The sequence below is a fragment of the Lentinula edodes genome (assembly GCF_021015755.1).
Source record: "Lentinula edodes strain Le(Bin) 0899 ss11 chromosome Unknown C8R40scaffold_23, whole genome shotgun sequence".
NCBI lineage: Eukaryota > Fungi > Basidiomycota > Agaricomycetes > Agaricales > Omphalotaceae > Lentinula > Lentinula edodes.
The window spans coordinates 374,071-397,721 of NW_025764329.1; the positions used below are offsets into that span (position 1 = coordinate 374,071).

At 46.9% G+C, this 23,651-nt stretch overlaps 6 protein-coding genes and 1 non-coding gene across 7 annotated transcripts; 2 read left to right on the plus strand and 5 right to left on the minus strand.

The window, feature by feature from the left end:
• Nucleotides 1–45: 45 nt before the first annotated feature.
• C8R40DRAFT_343107 (acetyl-CoA synthetase-like protein) lies at nt 46–5,796 on the minus strand. The gene is made up of 12 exons (XM_046234780.1): nt 4,912–5,796; nt 4,720–4,861; nt 4,486–4,671; nt 4,046–4,430; nt 3,810–3,991; nt 1,884–3,756; nt 1,732–1,833; nt 1,606–1,681; nt 1,427–1,552; nt 760–1,370; nt 615–709; nt 46–562 (listed from the first exon to the last, which is right to left on the minus strand). Exons 1-12 carry the CDS (start codon nt 5,621–5,623, stop codon nt 244–246), a joined length of 4,809 nt encoding a protein of 1,602 aa, XP_046085123.1. The 5' UTR covers nt 5,624–5,796; the 3' UTR covers nt 46–243.
• A 2,594-nt stretch (nt 5,797–8,390) lies between these two features.
• On the minus strand, nt 8,391–9,983 carry C8R40DRAFT_344316 (HotDog domain-containing protein). Its single transcript, XM_046234783.1, has 6 exons — nt 9,669–9,983; nt 9,367–9,614; nt 9,288–9,310; nt 9,204–9,220; nt 9,008–9,151; nt 8,391–8,885 (listed from the first exon to the last, which is right to left on the minus strand). Exons 1-6 carry the CDS (start codon nt 9,735–9,737, stop codon nt 8,628–8,630), a joined length of 759 nt encoding a protein of 252 aa, XP_046085124.1. The 5' UTR covers nt 9,738–9,983; the 3' UTR covers nt 8,391–8,627.
• A 246-nt stretch (nt 9,984–10,229) lies between these two features.
• On the plus strand, nt 10,230–12,226 carry C8R40DRAFT_1070524 (uncharacterized protein; the record flags this gene model as incomplete). The annotated part of the gene is made up of 3 exons (XM_046226240.1): nt 10,230–10,496; nt 10,562–11,059; nt 11,126–12,226. 3 exons carry the CDS (start codon nt 10,230–10,232, stop codon nt 12,224–12,226), a joined length of 1,866 nt encoding a protein of 621 aa, XP_046085125.1.
• Nucleotides 12,227–12,392: 166 nt separating this feature from the next.
• C8R40DRAFT_t153 lies at nt 12,393–12,477 on the minus strand. Its single transcript has one exon. It is a non-coding gene; the product is annotated as a tRNA-Pro (tRNA).
• A 1,345-nt stretch (nt 12,478–13,822) lies between these two features.
• C8R40DRAFT_1070525 (uncharacterized protein) lies at nt 13,823–15,313 on the minus strand (the record flags this gene model as incomplete). The annotated part of the gene is made up of 4 exons (XM_046226241.1): nt 13,823–14,437; nt 14,493–14,717; nt 14,774–15,069; nt 15,127–15,313. 4 exons carry the CDS (start codon nt 15,311–15,313, stop codon nt 13,823–13,825), a joined length of 1,323 nt encoding a protein of 440 aa, XP_046085126.1.
• Nucleotides 15,314–19,417: 4,104 nt separating this feature from the next.
• On the plus strand, nt 19,418–20,161 carry C8R40DRAFT_1048363 (uncharacterized protein; the record flags this gene model as incomplete). The annotated part of the gene is made up of 1 exon (XM_046224495.1): nt 19,418–20,161. A coding segment is annotated over one exon (744 nt), but the record flags the coding sequence as incomplete, so codon positions are not given.
• A 516-nt stretch (nt 20,162–20,677) lies between these two features.
• C8R40DRAFT_344519 (uncharacterized protein) lies at nt 20,678–22,540 on the minus strand. Its single transcript, XM_046234784.1, has 2 exons — nt 22,462–22,540; nt 20,678–22,409 (listed from the first exon to the last, which is right to left on the minus strand). The coding sequence occupies exon 2, from the start codon at nt 22,400–22,402 to the stop codon at nt 21,173–21,175; it is 1,230 nt and encodes a 409-aa protein (XP_046085128.1). The 5' UTR covers nt 22,403–22,409; nt 22,462–22,540; the 3' UTR covers nt 20,678–21,172.
• Nucleotides 22,541–23,651: the final 1,111 nt, after the last annotated feature.

Sequence of the window (23,651 nt, forward strand, 5' to 3'; positions counted from 1 at the left end):
CGTCCATAACTTTGATTAGAAAGATTCTAGAGGATACTATCGATACAGCGAACCGGGTGGTGCATGCCAAAAATGGTACTTGTTTAACCAAGGTTGGATTGCCTATAACCCTTGAAGTAGATGTTGGTCTAGGCAGCAAATGGTAATTGAAATTTAATAGTACTAGTCGGGGAAGAAACTGAATCCATGCAGACTGAACATTGAGGACCACGACAGATGCACCTGTAAGAAAGTCATTATCTGTTACGAGGTGCATAGTTGTAAATCGACGTACGAATCACAGGTATAATGTCCGCATGGAGCGAGGGTAACTTCGCGAGAGGATTTGTGACAAACGGAGCACATCTGGGTTCCAGCAGGAGGACTAGACAAGACCATTGTCCCTTCGTCGTCGAACCTGCGTTGCTTTTCGAAATCACTCATTCGTTTGGCAGGCCATCCGACGTAGATCGAATCAGCTTCAGCGACTTCGCCAGAGGTAAGCAAAGTGTGTTCGCAGAGCATGCTGTTGTCTTCCATAGACGCCCCGGAAAGCAATCGAGAGCCAGTACGCATGGCACATCTATAGATACACATTGGTCAAGCAGAATGCAAACTCATCAAAAGTTACTCACCCATTACCAATCTTAAGCGGGTTCAAAGCAAAGTTACCTCGGGAGTTGATGTGCGCGACGACAGAACAGTTATCCAATGAAACGTCGTCCCCAATCTGGAATTGTAATTCAGTCAATTTTTATTGGTAAATGTTGTTATACTCACTTCAAGCAAATCTGGCTCTGTCATGAGCCCTTGCTTTCCACCTGGGTATAGACAACAGTTGCTGCCAATGCTGGCACCCATGGCTCTGAAGAACCAAACAATGTAGATCGAACCGGTTATAGGAGCTAGAACACCTCCAATACCGTAACCTTTGTATAGAGGGCGCGATAGGACAAGATGTAATTGCCATCGTTGACAGTAATCGCTCTCGTCCCAAGCGCAAGGACCAGGTTTCCTTCGGCCAATGACAATCCACTTCGTCAAGAGGACCCACAGCACACACAAGAGGGCCTGAATGTTGAGCACAACGATGAAAGAGGCGGATATGAGACCGTACAGAATCCCGAAGCGGTACCAATGGTCTTGGAAAAGACGGAAGTGAGGCAGATAGATATAACATTGGTGAAGGAGTTGGGCTGCAACGACGGCACTTATAGACCAATAGGCAGCAGAGCAAGCAGTCACTATGAGGTTGATAGAAAGGATAACGAAGTAAGGCCACACAAAGTAGTTGGCCTGACGCCTGTAGAAAGCCCGGCCGAAAGGAGTAATTGTATCGCCACCTGAGGAAGATGGAGAGCCCTTGTTGAAACAAATAGCCTGACCACGGTCTGTGTAGAGGTCACATTAATTGAAATTCTCATTGATTGCTTTTATGTTGCCTTACCGTTACCCATCCAGGTGGAGCCATCTTCGTACGTAGCGTTTCTCTTCGACAAAGCACCGGAACCCATTACCGCGCGCGAGCCTACGGTAGTGCCCGGTAGAAGAACCACTCGGTCTGCGATCATTGCTGATTTGGAATTTGGTTAGTTCTGGTAGACAGGTGGATTGACATATGCTAACCCCCATTTCCAATGCGAATTTTCTCGGAGCCAAGTCTGTCAGTGGTATAAATTTCCGATCTGGAACCAAACACGACCTGAATAGGAATATGAGAGTGTGTAGAACGTTTAGCCCAACTATGCTCACATCGTCTCCAATTTCAAGCAGTTCGGGGTCTAAGCAGTAGATTCCTGAGCCAGGCCAATACACTCGGCGACCGATTTTAGCACCCATCATCCGGTATACGAACTAGCAGACAACGTCAGTTGAATGTCAGATGAGAAGAAGAGGGAACTTACAGAGACGCCTTCGTAGTGCGTTCCAATGAGAGAAAATGCCTCTTTCAATTTACCTTGAGAGAGTAATATTGAATTGATGTATCTCCTAAGTAGGACGAGCTGGGTTGCGTCGCTCGCCCGATGCTCGCTGTTGAGCCCCAAAGTGCGCTTGACCATAATTCCGAAAACTACCTGCAGCAGGGGAGTGCAGATTGCTCTAACCATCCTTGAGACAGCATGCCAGAGAACTCGCTCGGGATTCGAGAACCAGTAGACAACGGAGACAAGGGCATTGTTCGTACCGGGTTCGACGATAGCGGTCTTCGACACCATCAACCATAGTATGATAAACCAAGGGATATAGGACACAAAAGTGACAGCAATGATGATCGGCCAGGCGACAAAGAATTTGAGCGGCCAATTGGGTTCCATGAACAACGTCCGGTTGTAGGCAGCATAGGATGGCGGTGAAGGAGACTCATGAGAGGATGCGTGAGGTCCATAGACAGAGCCTTCAGGTATTATAGCACCGGGCGAGATTTGAGTGTAGCTATTCACAACCGCTCTTCGGCCAATAGTAATGGGCGCCAGACGAAAGTAGCCTTCACGCTCCACGCAGAACCCGCGAACGAGTGAAGAATCGATCCTGCAACCATCTTCCAGAGTCAGAAGATCGAATTCGCCAAGATGGGCATGCTTGCTAATCGAAACATCTTTGCCAATGTGCGCGCCTAGCAAGCGATAGTAGAGTTTGTTTAATTCCGGGTGCATGGCGAATATACCGCGCCCAGCCGAAACGAGGCTCTGGTTCACCAGCCACCATCTTAGATAGTAGAGTGACCACATCCGATGGTTGCCAGGCTTGTATTTCCCAATCACGACCCATTTGCATATTATAGCCGCGACTGGAGCACACACTCGCACACAAAGTCGAGCGATCACAATAGCACAAATGAGGGCAAGCATGCGTTGGAAGTAGTCCTGGTTGATAGCAGGAGCCAGGTATGAAAGAATGAATAAAAGAATGGACCAAGTAACGGCAGTCTTCAGAGGATAGAAGAGAGCCATGGGTATAGCCTGGACGATCAAGTTGAGTGGATGATTTTGCCCTCGTTCCTTTTGCCCTTCTGAATTAGGGCTACGATTGCCGTTGGACCCCAATGTCAATTCGGAGTTGTTTCTCGTACTTGGATATGGTTGCATCCTTTCATCTACCAATGATTCCAAAGATAGCTTCCGCTGCTCGACCTCGACAAGAGATGCTATTCCATTAATAGAGCTATTGGTAAAGATGGCTGCGACAGCGATGCTAGCATTGGTTCTCTTCCGAATGAGATAAGATAGCTTTCCGAGAAGAAGAGAGTTGCCACCTAAGAGGAAGAAATCAGATTCCCCGGAGACCATCCCCGGCTCGATATCCAGAAGTTCAGCCACGATATCGCGCACAACAGCAGCGCTCGCGGACATGGACGCAGTATTCTGTTGGATGATGTCCGCTTCCATAGATGCAAAATCGAAGTCACCCGCAATTAAGGGTAGAGGACGAGCTAGGACGTGAATGTCTGGAATGGCGTATCCAGGCAGAAAATTTGCAAGGCTGGATTTGATAACGGTCGAATCAAGATTCTCTTGGGGACCCACAGAAACGAAAGCTTCCGGGGTGCCGTCTTGACGAGAACGGACAGCGACATTCTTAACTCCCTTGATATCAGCAAGAAGTCGATTAATTTCACGAAGATCAATTTGAACAACAGTGCAATGGATGGGGTCAGACAAGGAGGCACTGGGAGGAGGAACAACAGCCTCGAAATGGCGATCCAATGCTGGAACGCTATCCGACATGCTCCCTAGGTTGAGGCGTTGAGCTAGCTTGATGCGCAAGGGCTTCCCAGCGCTAAACAACATATCATTAAAATTAGTACAAATTCTGTAGATTATTCAACTTGCCTATTTTTCGGGAGATCTTGCATGTACACTATGGCGAATGGCCATTTGGAGGGATGCAAATGCTCCTTCAACAAGTCGAGCAGTTGGGCCAAGCCAATGACGGGTCGGCCTGGAACAGGTACGATCACTACACCGATTGCTTCTTGTAAAACTGAGTGATCAATTGCAAACGCTAAAGTGGTCTGTGCCGATTCGGTCAGAATCGAACCAGTTGAAATATGTGCGAATGGAGTTACCTTCACATGGTCTCTAGCTGCTGTGATAATGGCCTCTTCAACTTCAAACGGTGAGATAACCTCACCACCTTTGTTGATGATTTCCTTCGAACGACCAGTGATGAAGAGATAACCGTCTTCGTCCATGTATCCCATATCCCCAGAGTCAAACCATCCCTCACTAGAAAACGCAGATGTGTCCAGGGGAACGTTGATATCGGGTGAAACCTCATATCCGGCAAACGTAGGTAGCCCGCGAACTGAAACTGCGCCAGTTTTTCCCCGTGGTAGTTCATGTTCGATGTTAGACGGATCTCGGATAGAAAGGTATGGACCGCAAGCAATCCCAGAGCAGCCTGGGCGTTCCAATTGATACGTTGTAGGAGGAGACGCGATGGGCATACACCTGAGACACAAGTACGGTTAGTTACGGGAATGACTGAACAGAGAGGCGAACGTACTCCGTCATTCCGTAAGATGGCAATATAACAGCATTGCCAAACCGTTCCTTCATGTCAACCGCCAGCGACGGCAATAACCCTCCTGCAGCATTGCAAATCATTCTAATCTGCAGATCGCGCTGTGGGACGATGTTTTCAGGCTGGGATGTGAGGATAGCATGATGGATAGTGGGTGCAGCATAGTACCTTCAGATAATTCAGCAGAAGCGGGGATCAGTGCGGAACGCGACGCACCAAGTGGCCTTTAACTGAGCTGATAGATTCCAAAACGCGATAGCGTCAAATCCGGAGCACATAATGGCGCTGCCCCCGGAAAGGATTGGTGCTAAAAGATTACGGACAATGCCACCGACGTGGAAAAGAGGCATCATGTTCACTACAGGTTTGGGTGTCAGAATTACGAATGAAACATGTGTTGCCACATACTATTGACATCGGTCGACCTGAGATCCCAAGAGTGTACAACGGCCCATGTACCCACAATAAGAGAATGCAATGTGTAAGGGACGACTTTCTTCTTGCCACTAGTACCAGAGGTATGTAAGACCAAAGACTGGTCTGTGAGACGATGAGGTTGTGACGGCCTCCTTATTATAGTATTCTCTTGTCCCATGACAGACATATCAAAAAGCCCAGGCGGTCCCGAAGAACGCTCCTGAATGAATATGATATCGCAATTAAGCTCGTCACGCATAGCCTGAAGTTCAAGACGTTCTTCAGCGTCTCGTGTCGTGATGACCGCCTTCGCATTGAGTCTCAACGCGTCTTCTCGAAGCTCCGGCCCAGTACAGCTGGCATTCACCGGTGCGCAGGTATGATAGGTGGCTATAGAGAGGAGCGCGAGTGCGTTTGACGGACCGGTTGGTAGTACAACCATAACTCTGTCATTTGGACCAAGGGGACGTCCAGAGGTTGAGCATGGCATGGTAAAGTTTGTAATAAACGAATGTATGATATCATGGCACAAAGGTGGCCTCGATGGGTCAGAAGAGTAAAGAGCGGGTGTAGATGTAGAGGGGATGCAGTGCAAAAGGGATTTGACATCCGAGTCAGCGATACGCTCAGCAAGGAAGTCTCCAAGTGAGGTACCAATTGACGGCGTAAGCTGTGTGCGCAGAAAGTCCAGAGGGATAGACATTGCACGAATGGCTTGCTCGCCTTCGAAGAAAGAATGTAGGGGGGTTTTATTGTGGCTGCATCCCTTATTCAGTTAAAAACGAAGAAATGGTATGAATTGAGGATCTCGATTTCACAGGCGATGTCGTGAAGTGTTTGCGAGGTATCGTCTGGTATCGTAAGCGATTATCGCCTATACATAAATCACCGTTGGACCATTGGTTTGTTTAATTTGACGGCATGAACCGAGCTGATCTGCCAAACCTAATATGTTACCAGCAGAGGACTCAACTTTGAAAAATCCTTGTGGCCACTTCATGAGAAGCCACTTCACCTTGTGCAGTCTGGCGATGAAGGAAAAACGGTGAATGATTCGCCATAGGGACTTAACGTGCTCACTCAGGTGGAGGTGGAGTCAAATGAAGTTTACGCTTGGCTTTGACTTGGCCTTACTTGGCCCTTATTTATCAATTGAGCTGGTTGTGAGGTGAGGAATAAAAAGATTCCGATCAACATTATAAATCCCACGATTGTGTTGCTTACGAAGGGTTCTCAGTTCTAAAGGCTAAGTTCAGTAGAGTTCAGTCCGCCGGGTTCAGCCAAAGTTCAGCCTCGATATCTTTGTCCTATGTATCTCAGTTTGAGCACTTATCCTTTCTTTCTCTTCCCATCCCTATTCATTCTTCTCCCCTCTTCTTCCTCCTCCTTCGGTCGAGATTCTACCCTCGTCTTGGCATCAGTTAATCTCGGCTTGATAGTCCTCCATTTTTTTCGTTGATTAAAGGATATGTACTGGGTACTATCAAAGTGTACTACTTTGTCAGCTCTAGCCCGTTTCGGCGTGTATCGATGGAGAGTCACGAATTCCGTATCAAATCTGAAGATTGTGGAGGAGGCGCTGTGAAGAGAAATTCTTGAGCATCGCAGTACGAGGGTAACACGTTGCATGGATAAATTTGCATCTTGAAGTTTGCAGCGACTCTACCGTGGCTTAGCCTAAGCCACCTGAACTCATCTGTTGCCAAATCCAAATCGCAAAAGATTGCTTTGACTTGTGGGTACTAATCACGCTTATATCTGAGGTCGGCACTGGTCCGTCTTGAAGGATGCCAAGATTATGTGCTCTATTTTTATTACTCTATGTACATACGTCTGCATGCAAAACCTCGAGGTCGGTGAATACTTGTGATTACCTGTGATTACTCGACCTTGAAGTAGTCCGAATAATTTTAGACAGGAAAAATATTCCATCGAAGCAATAAGAAAGTAGCGGCTCCACGAGCGCATATTTCAGCCCCCCTAAGGCTCACTAAATGCTCTTGTACGAGACGGCGATAGACGGAGAGATGCAAAAATTGATATCCTTGCTCCGCTCCCTCCGCTCCCCCCAAGACAATTACATCGCAATCAGCAAGACTCGAAGCTTCTACTGCATACTAGCTTCCACCCCGAAACATCGGCACTGAAAGGAAGCTGGCTAAGGCAATGCTCACGGATCGGGAATTGCGTCTTGGCGAAGATAGAATTTAAGAAAGCGAGAGAATCGGTTATACGTTCAACGTCATCGAGCTCGGAAAAAACGCACCTATCAAGGTTAACGAAATATTCCTCAACTTGCATGTCCTTGTGTATCCTAGCTCCTATCGAAAATACTTTGAGTCCGGAGCCGTGGTAGTTCTTCCGACCGAGTATAGCGTTTGCTATGTCTCACATTCCGAAAGATACGGTTTGTATTACGATAAGAACTTGGGATTCGGGCTCGGGAACTCTTTTCTTTTATCGTTAACGGTACTATTTGCGAGATCAGCTAGGAAAAGAAATTGTATCAGTTCATGAAGCTTCTTTTCAGTCTTGGCCTCTAAGGAAGCGAGAACGTGTCCTCCTCACATCTGTCCGATTCTACGTGCATGTAGCCGCCAAGTGAGGATCACGACGACAAACTAATGCATCTTACAAAAGATAAGCAAGCAAGCCAATCACGGTCCCCACTACCGCTTACCGCGTAGGCCAATATACATCGTCTTGATTATTTTCCAAAGCCCCGGCACAACGGATGTGCATACTCTATTCTCTGAATGGTATCATGAATATCAGAATATGTACATGTGGAAATTAGGTGAAAGGAAGAGAGAATACACACCTGTGATATGGCAACATGGGATTCGGGATCGCCCACAAGGTGTGTGAAGAGTTGAACGGCCCAATCAGAATACGATTAGAGAGTTGGAGCTGCGGGTATCTACAACATGATTTTTTGTCCTTAGCAGCAATTTGAGTATTATACATCGACGTCGGGCGTTCTTGCGCCTTGAAAAGATAACAATTAATTGATTGATATCATGTTCAAGAGACCATCCTTCGTTTTAGGTGATTCAAGCTAGTTCGGTGGAGGAGTACCCAGTCCGAAGAGTGAATCAGTCCGACTTCATCTAATGAAAGAAATTTTCTTCGACCAACGTTTCGAGTTTCTTCGAAAGCAGATCCGGATTGTTGCCGTCCCCTTCGACTCAATATGACTTTGATAAATTTATCCTGAAATTCCCTAGTCTTCATATCGAAATTCGAACGTTACCAGACGCTACCACCTGGCTGATGCATAGCGGGAAGATGCGAAGAAAGCAAACCAGCTTGCATTAGCTTCCCTGGCCTGGGGTGATATTTCTTTGCGCGAAGAACTTGATCAAAATTCCGCTTCCTCGCATATTCTGTGCTCAAGACTAGGAATGATATCGTCGAAACTGTTTCATAACAGGAAGCCGAATGCAGAAAGGACTGCGAGATATTATTGAGGGGTACATAGGTATAATGAACAAGAGCTTGTGATGAACTTTAGAACTTTTGAGTTGAAGTTTGCGAATTGATAGAACACTGTATTGATTACAACTTACATCCGACGATAGGATAAAAATCTTTACCCCGAGGGCCCGACGACTCTCTCCCGTCCTCTACTTGGATACTTAAGCTTGAACATGCGGAAATATAGAACAGACTGATAGTAGCCATCCAAGCATGCGGTATGAACAGTATCAATCCTTCCCAATGGAAGTCTCCTGCAGATACGGCTCCCAAACAGCGGACCGATACTCTTCACCCGGAGCGGATTTTCTCAGCTTTTTGTAATCGTACCAGACAAGTGTTTCATGGCAATGTGCGACGAAGGCTTGTTGAGTTACAGAGAAGGCTGAGGATGTGAGAAGGAGAGCTGCGGGATCTGATGATTGTTGAACTGAATTTGACAATTGGGCTGATTGGGTAGGAGGGACGGGTTTGTGCGATATAAGGAGCTGCGGGGAAAATTGGACGATAAAATTTTGTGAGAAGGATGAACGTAAGTACTATTAAGAGATGGTGAAACGCTCATAACGAGATGATAGGAAGAAGGGAAGAGGACTGAAATGGTGCTCACGGTATCAGGATAAGTGACCGGGCGTCGGTAGTTGACATTGAGTGATTTGATGATTAACGAGATGCCTTTTCCTTTGCGAAGAGCTTCGGCCTCGTCGGGCCCACCGAGACGGTGTCCTAGATGATTCATCCAAAGAATACGACTCTGCAGAAAGAAATAAATCTACAGGGAGACAATGGTAGAAGACTGCGCATACTGATTCGAAGTAGCGGACTTTCGGGATGAGAAAAGTTGATCCAATCAGAATAACTCTCTCCGCGAGAATGCAAATAATCTTCACCGTATTGGACATTGTTAACATGTCTATTGAGGTTCGTCAGTTCACAAGGAGTAACCAATGGGGAGAAAGAGAAACGAACTGGAAAGAGTCTTGATCACCCCAGGCAATTGGTTGTTCCCATATAGTTGGATGATGAAATCCGGCTTGTACTAGTTTCATACGGCCTTGTTCTACCAGTTGTTGGAAGGAAGACGTATCTGATTGCATATTAGAAGATTCCGGGGTTGAGTCTGGTGGGAGCTCATATTCTTCTGGTGAACCTGGGCCCTTTGTCCCAGGAGCCAGATAGAATGGTGAAGACGGGTCGCGGAAGGCTGCTTGAAGAGCCTGAAGGTAAACAGTGAGTGAAATTTGTAGTCAGACAGGACTCCCATACGCGACCTTAACACTATTGTACCTCCTAGACTTCCGCAAACTTTGCTTCGTATTTGAGAGAATACGAAAGAACATTACGACGGTATGGAAGCCCGGGAGGACCGGCTTCGAAGTTGCCGAATCAGAATGCTTGATTCGTAAGCAGGAACTCGCGCACGTCTCTGCGCGTCTTCGACAACGACGTTGACTGAACGTCCAGCAATTCTACTTGTCTCGGAATTTGAAGCCTTCATATTCGATGGAAAAGGTGAAATGGGGGGACAGGGATAAAATGCGTTTCTCCACAACTTGCCATATCCGGTCGGTTCAAGCTGTACATACCAGGTATCCCAAACAAGCAAATACGTTTCCATTTTCGGATCTCCTCGCCTTTGCCAAACAAACACGGAAAGTATAAATGGCATAACTGCTCTTATCCTTTCTTCCTTCCTTACCCCCACGACTATTGATCCTGGTGATCCTTGCTGTACAGTGTACATTTCTATCTCCACGACAGGCTTCGTGTTACATCTCTACTCCGTCTATCTCTGTGACCTTTAACCTTGACGAATATCTCTCTTGCTCATCATGATTGCCTTCAACGCCCGCTTCACCCTTCTCGCTGCTCTTCTCTCTCTCATCGCCGTTTCCCTTAATCCTTTGGTCGAAGCTGCTGCTATTAGCGCTCGCCGTCCTGACACCTCTTCCTCCGCGTCTGGTACGCACCACAAGACGACACGTGAACCTGTTCTTCCTCTTCCAACTCGTTCAGAGAAGGCCTTGTCTAGCAAGAAGTCCGAGAAAGGCGAGAAGAAAAAGAAGGAAGGATCTTCCAAGGGGCATAAACACGATGGGGTGTGTTCATCTCGCTTGAATTCAATCCAGTAATTTCTGACTGCATATATGCACTTTTCTTACAGCGAGCTTTGGACGAATCTATCCAGGTTTTACCTTGGGATCACACACACAATGTGATCTCCGTCAACATCAAGCACCGTGACGAGCTCAGGGTCTTGCCCGGTCATCATGATCATGATGATGGTCACAGGAACGATTTAGTTGACATAGATATCAAGAAACGTGGTGAACAGGCTCACTTCCATACTCGCAGACATTCAGAGTTCCATGACGGTAAGCTCATCATTGGCGGAAAGAACGACCATGTCCACATTCACGCCCGCCGCCATCACGACCACGACCACGACAAGGTAGTCGTAAAAGGTGACAACGACCATGTTCACATTCATGGACGTGATCATGACCATGATCATGACCATGACCACGACCACGACCACAACCATGACCACGACCACGACCACGATCATCGTCGAGCCCGCCGTTTCCGTCCTCATCCCCGCAGTCTGGAGACCATGCAAAAACGTGCTTGCCAAGCTACTCCAGGGTACATCGATATCAATGTTAGTATTATATATTGTGTTCTCTGTTTTCCTTCGCTCACCTTCCGTATTCTCTCTCTTTCGCAGAGCGACGGCAAGAGGCTCGCTTCTATGGCGTACAATCAGACAATGCAGGAGTATGACGTCAGCGAGAGCGAGGCTTCCACCTTTAACCTCATGAACTGCGGGACCTCCGAGGCTTCTTCTTTGGTTACTCTTGCTTGTAATGACATTCCTCAAGGCGGCTGTCTTACTTATATGTACAACGGTACTTCTGAGGACATGACCTGCCAAAGATGTGTTGACCAATCCTCCGTTCCACCTACCGCTTGTCAAACCTTCATGTACAACATTACTTCTGGACAGGTGAACCCCACAAACTGCAACATGGTTGCTGCTCAAGCTGACGATGCCGATACCGAACCCAATACTGGCGATGGACCTGACGCTGGAGATGAGATCCCCGACGGTGAGGGCGAAGAGCCCAATGCCGAGCAAGCTGCCAGTATCAATGCCAGAGATGCGTCGTCCACCAACTCATCATCTGTCACTCCTGTTTCCTTGGTTTTCAGGCCACTTGCTAAGGAACTCGAGGTGGAGGACACTGGATCGAACAACACTTCGTTCAACTCGACGAATACCAGCGGAAATTCTACGTCATTCAATGCGACAAGTATCGACTCGGACCCAGATTCCACTTCACCCAATAACACGAGTACAACTTCCGCCAATCAAACGTTCACCACTACGATCACCGTCACCTCCACCTCCACCTCTACGGGCTCTTCTTCATCTGCAGTCCAGTCTGCTGCCGTTGCCTCACCTTCCACGACTGGAATGAAGGTCGAAGTATTCAATGACCCCAATGAAACTAACGCTCCCCCGTTCTCGAGTTCCACGGACTCGCCCCTTTCCTCGACCATGACCTCTTCGTCGGCTAACACCACACCTACCTCGAGTATGATGGACGCCGATGCCGTTGCTTCAAGTATCGCTGCCTCCTCCTCTACTGACATGATGGCTGCGTCGTTTACAACCTCTTCCTCTTCGACCGGTACTTCCTCCGTTTCCGCTTCTACCTCTTCGTCGTCGTCGAACTCTCCTTCCGCAACTGCTGCGGCCGCGGGGTTGAATGCAAGGTCGACGGAGCCTTATCTGTGGCAATTCAAGCGATTTGATCAGGACTAAAAGTAGAGTAGCGAACTACGTAGGGTGTGACGGGAAATAATGAAAATCAATATTCGTTTTATCAAATTCGCGCAACAAATCTGAGGATCTTGAGCTAAATGAACGAAATTTTACACAAGTCAAAAGAAAACACAAAAGGGATTTGACGCAGTTGGAATCAAAAATAGGGCCTGACCGGGAATTGAACCCGGGACCTCGTCGAATAAGTAGAGAAACCCTAACAACGAATCATACTCCTAGACCATCAGGCCACTATCCCAGAGTTGGGAACAAAGATCAATAAGACAATTATGTAAGGCGTTGAGGAGAGTATAATCAAAAAGCGTCGGTAGCTCTGACATACACTTCGCATATATTCCTACAAACAAATCACATAGATCAACAATAAAAGAAAGAGGTTACCGATATAAGCTTCGTGGATCAAATTTTTCACGATGATTTGAGTTGATTTGAGCCGTGTTGACGCGCATTCCTTCCGCCGTTCCTTGGCCATATTCCTGCACCAATTTTTCATATAAGAGGCAATACATATAGCTGGGATGCCCACAGGAAATCTTCATTCAGTAAAGGACTAGTACTGGACTCTACGTATATTGAGTAAAAATCCTCCTTTCTATCAAAATTCATGAGATGAGCCGGACTTCCCGCCGACGCCAGTAAGGCAGGGAATCTAACTGACGCGAAAGTTGACTTGCGTACATAGCACAAACCAATTTTATTCGCCCTCGGAATTACTGAACCATCTCTTCGAATTCGATCAGCTCACGGCGCATATAACCGCCTTTTATACCCGCCCATCGAATTTACGTTGATATAAGTTATCCGCGTGCAGATTCCTGTGTACATTTTCCAGGCTAAACATGTCATTTTATGCCACTGATCATGAGCCACATACACACCCTTCATATTCGAACTCTTGGTTATGATACTCTATGATATGACCCCTGTGTTTGAACCGTGAGCTAACCCACAGCCATGAATTACTTGATAGAACGACTTACCACACGCCTCCGTTCAGACTCTGGTACGTCAGTGCTGTTCCCTGCTAAGACGCGAACAAGCAAACGAACTGGACCGACAGACAGTGTTATATACATAGAACATAAATTTAACTGCCCCAAAATTTCAACTAGTACTGTACATAGCGACACTTACACAAGTAGCCACAAGCGGTCCCACATATGTGTATATGTAGATCGAAAGAAAAAGAATAACCGTTATAGGTATAGGTGGAGGCCGCGAGAAAATCAAAGTGGGAAAGGCGTTCGCAAGAACAAGAGAGTAATTGGGGAACTCGAGTGTGTCGAAAAGGATGCCGTTTCAAAATCTACCGGACAAGATCGCTGGTTCATATTGTGGTATAAGTAGTCAATAGTCCAACGGGACTCAAATAGTCGTGGACAATCGCAAGAGGATATGAATGGTCGGGCGAGGGCAGACAAACTGAAATCTTGAGAGAAAAAAAACTCGTATCGGCACAATTTACCCTAATGCCAAAGAGAATTCGTTTAGAAAAGAAGAGGAACTTGTGGAACCCAGAGAATAAGAAATCTTTGTGGGGAAACGGGACAGGGGAAATACAGCCACGTCTGAAACTCAGATACCACCGTATGCATCACTCTCGTCAATGATACTCGCCCTGCTAGCCTGTTGACCAGAAGGATGAGCCCCAGCAGTGTGCGCAGTCTGAGGGGGTGAGTAAGCTGCGTAGTTGCCGTACGCTTGAGAATTATCGTAATATCCTGCGGCAGGCTGAGAACCGTAAGCAACGTGTTCACCATCGTAATCGTCCACACCGAATGGGTTTGCATTTTCAGCGACGGCCGGCTGTCCAACAGAAACTTGACCAAAGGTATATTGTTGTCGGGGCTGAAGCGGAGCACGCTGCATAGGGACGGCAGGAACAGGAGGAGCTTCATCATAATATTGCTGGCCAGCTTGGTCACGGTAATATTCGTGCTCGGTGTCGAAGCTGGCACCGTGGCCTTGACCTTGGTTGACATCCTGATGATCCTGCTGGAAGCGGTAAGCACCAGCACCGGCCATGCCAGGGCTAGTGGTACTGGTGACAGAGCTGATGTAGTTGTTTTCCCTATTTTGAACCATCTCCGGGGGACGAGGTGTAAATGCTGGTTCGTCTAGGACCATAGCCGAGCGGCGGAACTGTGAAGCCTCGAATCTAGCTGCACGTTTCTTCCTGTTGTAACGGCGCTACGACTGAGATGAGATAACTTGTTCGCGTATGATGAATTGAATTGAAACATACCAAAAAGAAGGCCATAAGGAATCCGACGATTGCAACGGCAGCGAGACTTCCTGCGATGCCTCCAACAACAGCACCAGTGTTGATTGCGCCTGACACTTTGGCAGAGGAAGTCGAGCTAGCAGCGGATGCAGAAGAGGTAGTAGATATGTGTGAGACTGAAGCAAACGAGCTCGTTTGAACCTCTGTCGCGAGAGCAGCAGTTGGAATCACAGTTGAGAGATGGGTCTAAGAACCTCCATTTCAATACTGAGACCTCATTCGAAGGAGATATGAATACTTACGCTGGTAGAAGTCGAAGCCGGAATTGAAGACTGGCTAGTAGAGGAAATTGTAGAGCTGGAGGTCTGAGATGTAGCTGAAAGTGTCGCTGAGGAAGTAGTAGAAGAAGAGGTGGAAGTGGAAGTGGCGCTAGATGTGGAGGTAGTGGTAGGAGCTACCGAGCTTGAGCTTGAAGACGACGAAGTTTGAGCTGCGGCAGCCGATGCGCTCGTAGAGTTACTCTGTGAAGTACCGGAAGCGTTCGCGGATTGAGAAGTGGGCTGGGTATTGGCACTCGTAGCAGCTGCAGTAGTCGGCTCTACTCAAGGTTGGAAAAACTAAGAAGATTTGGACATGATCATACCAAGAAACTTACCAGCAGTAGACGAAGAGGCAGCAGCAGAGGATGAACCCTGACCAGAACCATTGCCGCTCCCATTACCAGTATTATTGCCGTTTCCATCGTCATTATCACCAGCACCATTCCCATTAGCAGCTGCAGCAGTGCCAGCACGGCGAAAGTGGCCCGTACGGCGGTCAATTGCAGCGTTGTGAAGAGACATGTAAAAAAGAGAACTCGAAGGAGTCTAAACTGAAAAACAAGTTTGAAGGGTTTTCGAAAGACCGTATAGAATCAAAAGAATGTGGTGTCCGTAGAAGGGACGAGAATTGCTGACGCCGCTGTTGAGCTGGATGGGCTCGATGCCTTTTCGAGGTTGTGAGAGAGAAGAAAGAACAAAGTGAAACGATAATATCATAATCCCATCAGAACGGTAACCAGATGCCGAAGATCATGTGCCTGATATAAATAACGCACCGGGGTCCCACTCGACGTTCTCTTCTCATGCTTGCTATCATAGCCAGACGCGAAATACTACATACTTAGGTTATGTAGCTCGAGTGTCCCAATTAACAGTAAATCCCAACCGCTTTTCGGCCCCCCCTTTCGTCCTTACCGCATTCTGGAGAGCACTTCCGGTATCAGATCAAGGTATTTACTATCCATGGCACGGTAAGTATTCCCGCGTCAATCCAGTTAATTTTAGTAAACCAGCAAACGTACACCACTACGAAAAACATGATCAAGCGAAGCTCGAATACTACTTGCTTCAAGCCAGGAAGAGGGACGTATCCGTCTGCACATCTCGTCGTTCAATCCAGATATTACATACTACTAACTTCAGCTTCAACAAGTCAAACGCTGTAAATGATGGACATCCTTCTCCGTTCGTTTACATGCGCAGTGCTTATCAGAGGCAACGTCTCATCTGTCGATGCTGTCCAAAGTAGGATCAGACGGTACAAACGCACGCTCGCAAACCTAAGCTGATCATTGGCCAGCGCCAGATTGAAAAGTGACTATGTATGCTGTTTGTACTCAGCATGCGAGACATCGAGTCTGTGAACCTCAGGGAACCTCTATGTCACAAAGTGGCCAAATCCAAGTTACAGGGTATGTGCAAAGGGTGATAAAGTAGGGTTATTATCTTCGTACAAGGGCGATGATAATTGCCTCTTTCGTTTATCTCGGACTAAATCGAGCGCATGGATTCACAAATAATCGTTGCAATTGTATTACTGGTGATGCAAGTGTATAAATATCCTCTGATCCACGCCGTCCAGACGAGGTGTCCTGCATTGAATGAGCTGATTACGTTCAAATCTCATACATCCATCTGGGAATATGCATGTGAGTGGCTGTAAGAGTCGAGACGTCGTACGCCTGAAGCTGAACTGAACTTGTTGGCTGAAATGACGCGATGGAGAACATCACAGCTGCTACTTCAAACAGTCGTTTCGTGTTGATCCCCCAAGTCCATTGGTGATTCATTTTTGAATGCTCGATGCAATGAGTATGATATAATCTGCCGGTTTTTTGAAATTGATATGCACATTTTTGTACAGAAAACCCTACAGCACGATGTACACTACCAATGCTACTGCACAACGGTGTACAAACTTGACTCAAAAAAGTTCTGCCGGTCTGCTACATATATTCTCTCAATTCCCTGTTGGTACGATGCACTTCCTTTCTTCCACTTAAACATTTTGAATTCGAAATTTGGGGTCATCAAGCGCAGATGAAAATCTTTACACGGGTTGACTGCGATGATATCAATATGGAAGTCGACAACCACCGCAAAATGAAAACCTACGAATCAGCAGCGATGCAGGTTCCAGTACCAGCAAATGCGTTCAAGGGTACTGTACTGGGACATGCAGCCCCAGTGGTCCCAATCAGCAATACACCGTCGGAATTCTTTCGTTCAAAATCTATTAGTAATGCACTTGAAACTTACACTTGAGGTTTACCACTCACAAAATAATCGCAAATCGGGATGTCGTTATCGGATTCAAGATAGCTTTTAAGGATCTGGGTCAGCTTTGTATCATGGAAAAACGAAACGGAAGTCCTACACGCATTCTACGGTGTTCTCTTCCTCCTCTGTTGCATGCAAAAAAGCGGTCGTAATTCCATTGTGAACGATCGTAGCAGGACAGACGGCACAGAAGAATGTGGCTCGTGCAACTGAAATGGAAGAGAGCAGAATAGCAAGTGTGTAGGTGAGTTTCATGTTAGCGTTGGCGTTGAGACGTGGCCTGTGATAGAGCTTGTAGCTAGTTGGACAGATGCCACTGAGACCAATAGGTATTGTCGTGCTTCATTTATAGGGCCTACCGAATCTGAGCTCACCGACTTGTGACCTTGGAATTTTCTTCAGATTTTTCATGGAAGCTCAGACTGACAGGTTGGACGTGTGCTCACCAGACGCCAGACATATCAAGGATAGCCATCCAGGATAATTGTAAGAAGGAGAAGAATTGAGATGTTCCTTGATAATGTGAATTTTAATCCCTAGAAGAGGACTGGAAGCCACCCGAGAATAAATCTGGACCTTTGTTGAACCAGCGATAGTCACGGTATCGTTATTGTAATTGCAGGGATCCAGAGAGTATAGACAGTAGAATAGACAGACAGTACCTGATATGATTGTGAAGCTACTAGAAGCATCTACGCTTTCCTCATAAAGTTGGATGGCTGCAATCAATCATGATCGCAACTCTGGACTGCGTCCTGTAAGAGGGCTGGATGAAGCGGGCAAGCTCCATTGAACGTACCAGGGAAACACAATATAATTCGCAAGTCTTGAACATCGTAGAATCAACACTTACCGTAGTCCCACCGCCAGTCAAGTTGTTCTACAAAGTCGAACTGACGATCCTGTTGTACCTTGTCCTGGGTCATAGGCAATCTCGCCTCAAAGTGTCAAGAGACTAGGTATAGAGTCTGCCTTCGGGAGACTTACTCACGGGCAGGCAACGCACACAGGAAGGGAATCATTCCGTTCAGCAGACTTTTCGAGATTTCGGGAGTGAAGGATATCCTTTCCTCCGAAATTCCGAAAATTTCATTATGTCGATGGTCACTATCGGTCCTTCCTGCTCGGACCCAATAGTTATGTGAGGGGTTTGAGACTTCTAAATTTTAGTTGTGGAATTAATCCTGCGTGTAGAGTAGAGTATGTATCATAGCGGTGCGAACTGTTCAATTCTACGGTATGTTCCATTCTGTTCCATCATTCAGCATAGAGATAAATTGAGATAATATAACACTCACAAAGAACCTAAGCTCTTTTGAATGATTCGGAGTCATCTTCATGTTCAAAGGCCTCTATAAGCCTCAATCATATGTATGCTAGTGAAATCGATGAGCAGAAATCGTGCCAAGCTCCCCCACGTGGCTCGAATCTTTTTTTGATCTCGGCATCGCAGGTTGCTCCCGGACTTCCAAGACTGCAAACTCACTGGCCTCCAAGCCTCTGCCAATTCTCATACTTTCTTTTCTACACACTCCTTGAAATCACTCTCTTTACCTTTTCCAAGACGGCATGAGCCATCAACTTGAACACAAAGCACGTTCTGCGGAACTTCATCACAAGAGAGCTCATCTCAACCGTGCTGATATCCTGGACCCTCTTGATGTGACGACTAGCTCTACTTCGGTAAAGACAGCTAGTGGTGTGTATATCCGTCGAATTTTGCTTCTACAGGAAGTACTCAAATCATATCTATTAGCGACTACTACTTCAGCCGCAACAACCGCAGCAGCGGCAGCGACTACCACCTCCCAGACAGCTGCTACAACGACTAGTAGCAGTCACGCAGTAACCTCGGCGGCAAATACGACATCGGCGACTACTTCGGCTACTACCTCCTCGAGCAGCAGCTCAAGTACCAGCGCGACCAGCTCTCCTACTTCGAATACTACTTCTTCGACCAGCAGCACCAGCAAAGCTACCTCTACCGGCTCCTCGACTTCCGCCGCATCTACCCCGGCTGTCGCTACCTCTGCTGAAGTATGTTTGTCAGTCTCTTTCTGCATCTTACGTTAGCTTAGAATGTCGTTAGACCGTTGTCGTGGCTAGCAGAACCGTTGCGACGTATATCACGTATACCCCTTCTTCGTCGGGCACCGGTACTGCAGCCGTTGCTTCGAGCTCTACCACGACTACCTCCAGCGGTGTGAGTGCGGGTTCCATTGTAGGCGGAATTTTCGGTACCATTGGTGGTATTCTCGTCGTTGCAGTTATTGTTGCATTCATCGTCGTAAGTATTGTTTCACTCTCCTCTATTAGGAAACCCCATTCAATCGCTGTCCCATTCAGCGTCGTATCCGTAATCGTCGCAGGGATGACGAGCATTTCGATGCTGCCCAATTTCGTAACTCTGCTGTCCTTCTAGACGACGAGTTCGGCACCGATAACTTTTCTGCTCGTCCTCCTACAATGATTGCTCGCCACATGGCTAATGCTCCTGCTGCTCCTCCTGTCACGTACGGTAACTATCCTGGCGCTGATCCCTACGCTGGTGGCGACCCTTTTACTACCGGTGAACAATTCCACACCGGTGACCCATATAACCACTACAATGCATACCCAACCTATACCCAAGAACCAGTCTACACTCTCAACCCTGGAGAGACATTCGCCCGCAACCCCATTGCTCCTAACGGTAGCGCAGAAATGGACCCTACTTCTGCCCACAACTCGTACCTCAATAGGCAACCTACTCTCCGCGGACCAGATACCCAATTCGCAGGTGCTCCCCAGCAACATTACCTCGACATGAATCGAGTCGGCAGTCCTCCCAATATGCCTGCTTCTGCCGAATACAATACCGGAATGCCATCGCCTACGTCTGCGACTCCTTTGTACAACCCGCACTCCTCTGCTGAGCATAGCTCTGTATTGCCGACGCCGACAACCGCGACTGTCTCGCAGAAACCGCATGCTCCGGTTGAGTATCCTTCTGTTGGCACCCCTGCCCCTGCTCCTCCAGCATATTACGGAGATGCCCAGAAGAGGCCCGAAACTGTTTACGATCCTGAAGATGCTTATGGTGGAATGTAAATCCTTTGTTCCCGTGATCATTCCCAATCGTACAAAGCAGCGGGCTTGCTTTACAATTCAGTCTCTGCGTTTATATTGTATCTCAGAACATCTCTTGTGTTGCGTTTGCTATTCTATCATCCTCCGTCTCTTATCTATCTTTCCTTACTTATTCAAATGAAGATGTGTATGTGTATTGATTCCCTACCATGACATTTCCTGATCACAGTTTGCAGGGATCCGGCTCTATGCCATAGCTATTTATCCTTTGAATTGTCTTCCATTCTACACCTCCTTTTCACTCGGAGGGTTCCACCTGCACTCACTTCTTATGCGACGTAAGCTATTGCCCTTATGTACCTATCACGGTTTGTTCATCCTTTCACTCCGGAGGGTACATTTCGCTTGTTCACTGGGTGGAGGAAAGGAGTTTGAGAATCATGATTCTCTGATGCGTGGAACGAACTGAACTTCTGAAACGTACAACTTGGATTTAGTTTTGAAATTTCTTTCACTGTACATATGTTTAACTACGTTCAATCGTATTCGTTTGTTCGTTCGGGGAGTGCCAGTGTTTAAGATTTAGGTCTTGAATTATTATAACTTTTCTGGACCGTGATCCGGTCAAAGCTGTATATATGATCCTCATTTGGGAATTTCCCATGTAGTCGGCAGACAATTCTTTTTTTGCTCATTTACGAGATCTCGTATCAAACGGTAAACTATATAGGACAGTTAAACATCCATAAACCAAGCTTCATTGCCTTTTATTCTATTAATTTTTTGACAATGCTCAAAGGTCTACGGCAGCCCGTCTTCCTTTCTAGTAAGGCCAGTTTCAACTCACGCCTTCACTCCCCTCAACGTCCGTCGTTCAATTTCTTAGACCCTGCCTCTACCTGCCGTGTACTGAATCTTATTGCCTTGCTTCCGTGACCCACTATTGAGGTACAAGAAGTTGCGGCAACAATTCATTTCCACGCGGGAATGGCGCAATCACAATAAGAGCGTGGCATGTCGTCTGCCATATCCCTATTCATGCTGCAATTTATATGCATCACTTGCGTATTCGTCGGCGAACTTCCCATCCGCATACCCTCTCCAATAATTATTTTGGGGTGGGACGAATGCGGTGTCTTGAGATACCGTCGAATTAGAGGAAAATGTGGTGGGGGATTGGTTATGTTGATACGGCAAGTACGGAGGAGGTACAGTGGTCATCTGCCAATATGTACGTCCAGTGGTAAAGTTCGAGTTCACCTGAGCTTCATGTTTATGAGGATAATGAGACGTAAGGATTGAGGGCATAGAAGCTCCAAATTCTGGAAGGGGTTGTTGTGTCTCAGGATATATCTCAGGGAAAAAAGAGGGGCTCGCTAGCGAGGGCGGGTACAAGTGAAGATGCTGTTCGGGTTGCTGAAGATGATCTTGCTGGTATTCTATGCCGTGTGTGCGATACAAGGATGAAGTTGCATTTGGGACAGTAGCAATGCCATGTCCTGACTCTTGGCAAATGTGGGTCTGTGATTGCGCCAGAGCTGGACTAGAACATAAAGAAGGGAAGGGATGAGGCTGGAGATCCGAGAATGAGTGAGTAGTTGGGTTGTAAATCTCCTTGTCCTCGTAGCATGCCGCCCATTCACTAGGACCCATCTGTGGGATAGGCAAGTGTGAAAATAAAGGCTTCGGGGAGCTTGATGTATGCACAGGAGAAGGCGGGAAGTCATGAATAGAGAACGTTGACAATACTCTGTTGAAAGAACGGGGATTCTCAGGTGACAAGTTTGACGGCCTGTCTCCTCTCGTCTGACACCCCACATCTTCCAAATCAGTCAACATGGTGGACTCCATTCTTGGAGGAATTTTGGGATACGTATTGCGTTGTGGCTTAGACTTGCTGACCCTATCCAAATGTGCGGAGTCCCCTTTCCTGACGACGTAGGCATTAAATCTGGACACGACCGCTGCAAGGACACCTTCATTTTCAAGATGTGCGCGCATTGCATGCCAGACCACCTTGTACGATTGGTACTCTGGGAGCCTGGACGCGGTCCAGATTGCACCGAACAATGTCATGCCGTTCAAGATTAATTGACTACTGGGTTGTTGCCCTGCCCGTCTCAAACGATCTTGGAGGGCAGGATGACCCCAGGTTGTATCAAAATTGGCAAAGAGCATACAAACGAGTGCCTCTTCTCCAGAGGTGATTTTATGGACTGCGTGAGGATTGGCATCGAAGACGAACATCGAAGACCCAACCATGGTGAATCTAAGGAGAAATAGGTGGGACGTTCTTATGACCTTGAAATAGCAGGACTGACCGTAAATAGAAGACAAGAAAGTTGCGGGGGAATGGACTCGGATACTCGAAAACACTACGTTCCTTATACTCAAAAACAACAACCTGAAGAAGAGAGATTGAGAAATACAAGACCCGGGGGCAGCCACAATTTTGATTCCCTTGCGAATGACGAGGTTAGGTGAGCTTCAGATATAGTTTCTCCATAGGATTGGTTTTCGCCATGTGTTTCGGACAATCAGAACGTCCGAAAACTGATGTTGTCTATGCAAAGCCTGATTGGTAATATGCGTTTGGTTCTTCTGGTAAAAAGGTTAGATAAATTTGCTGTCAGAGTTTCACTTTTTCTAAGAACCTTGTCAAAGGCAGTCAAAAACAAGTTGAGAGGTGATTGACACCGATATGAAGCAAGCCGGCGGTTAAAATTGGTAGCTTCTCTCAATAGATATAATAAAAACGAACACTTGTTTCTAAGTGGTCGAAAGGAGCCCATTGAGAGCCATTGACTCTGAGTAAGCATTCTAGCGGTCACGGTTCAGCAACGTCGCTTCCAGAAAATTTCACAATGACGGTTCCTGAGGCCTGAAGAGCTGTATCAAAGAGTTCACGCTTTATTCGGATATTGCCCTGATATATATGACATCATAGGAATTTGAAGAAAACATATCGTGGTGCTGTCCGCGATATTGTCTGCGGTTCATTGCAGCTATTCATTCTCCGTGCCCTTATGTATCCGATACTTTTCCACACAAGCCGAGGAAAACAAAATATACTCGGTTGCATCTAAAATGTTTGCCCACCGTCCCATACGTTCTCGTAAGTTTTGCGGGTACTTTCAACTAGGAACCAGACGCGGACGTGGGTTTATCATTGGGGCTACATAGTATTTATTTTGAGGGAAGAACCCAGGACCTTGTCAGACCTTGTCCCGGTACCGGGTTGTTGCTTCCGAGATTCATATAACTATCAAACTCAAAATGTCTATGCTCCACTGCTTCATACTTTAGTGCGTGCCCTTATCCCCCTAAAGCCTCTCTTGGCCACTCAAACTTGCTCCAATAATATAATGAGCAAAGATCAAGATTTCACAGAAACCTGATAATCCTTCATCTATACTCGGTCTATACTTTTCAGCCTAATGACAGGTCTAAGGCTGTCTGAGCTCCCATGAGCTATCGAAAATCCTATTCATTCTGAATGTCAATCATAGAC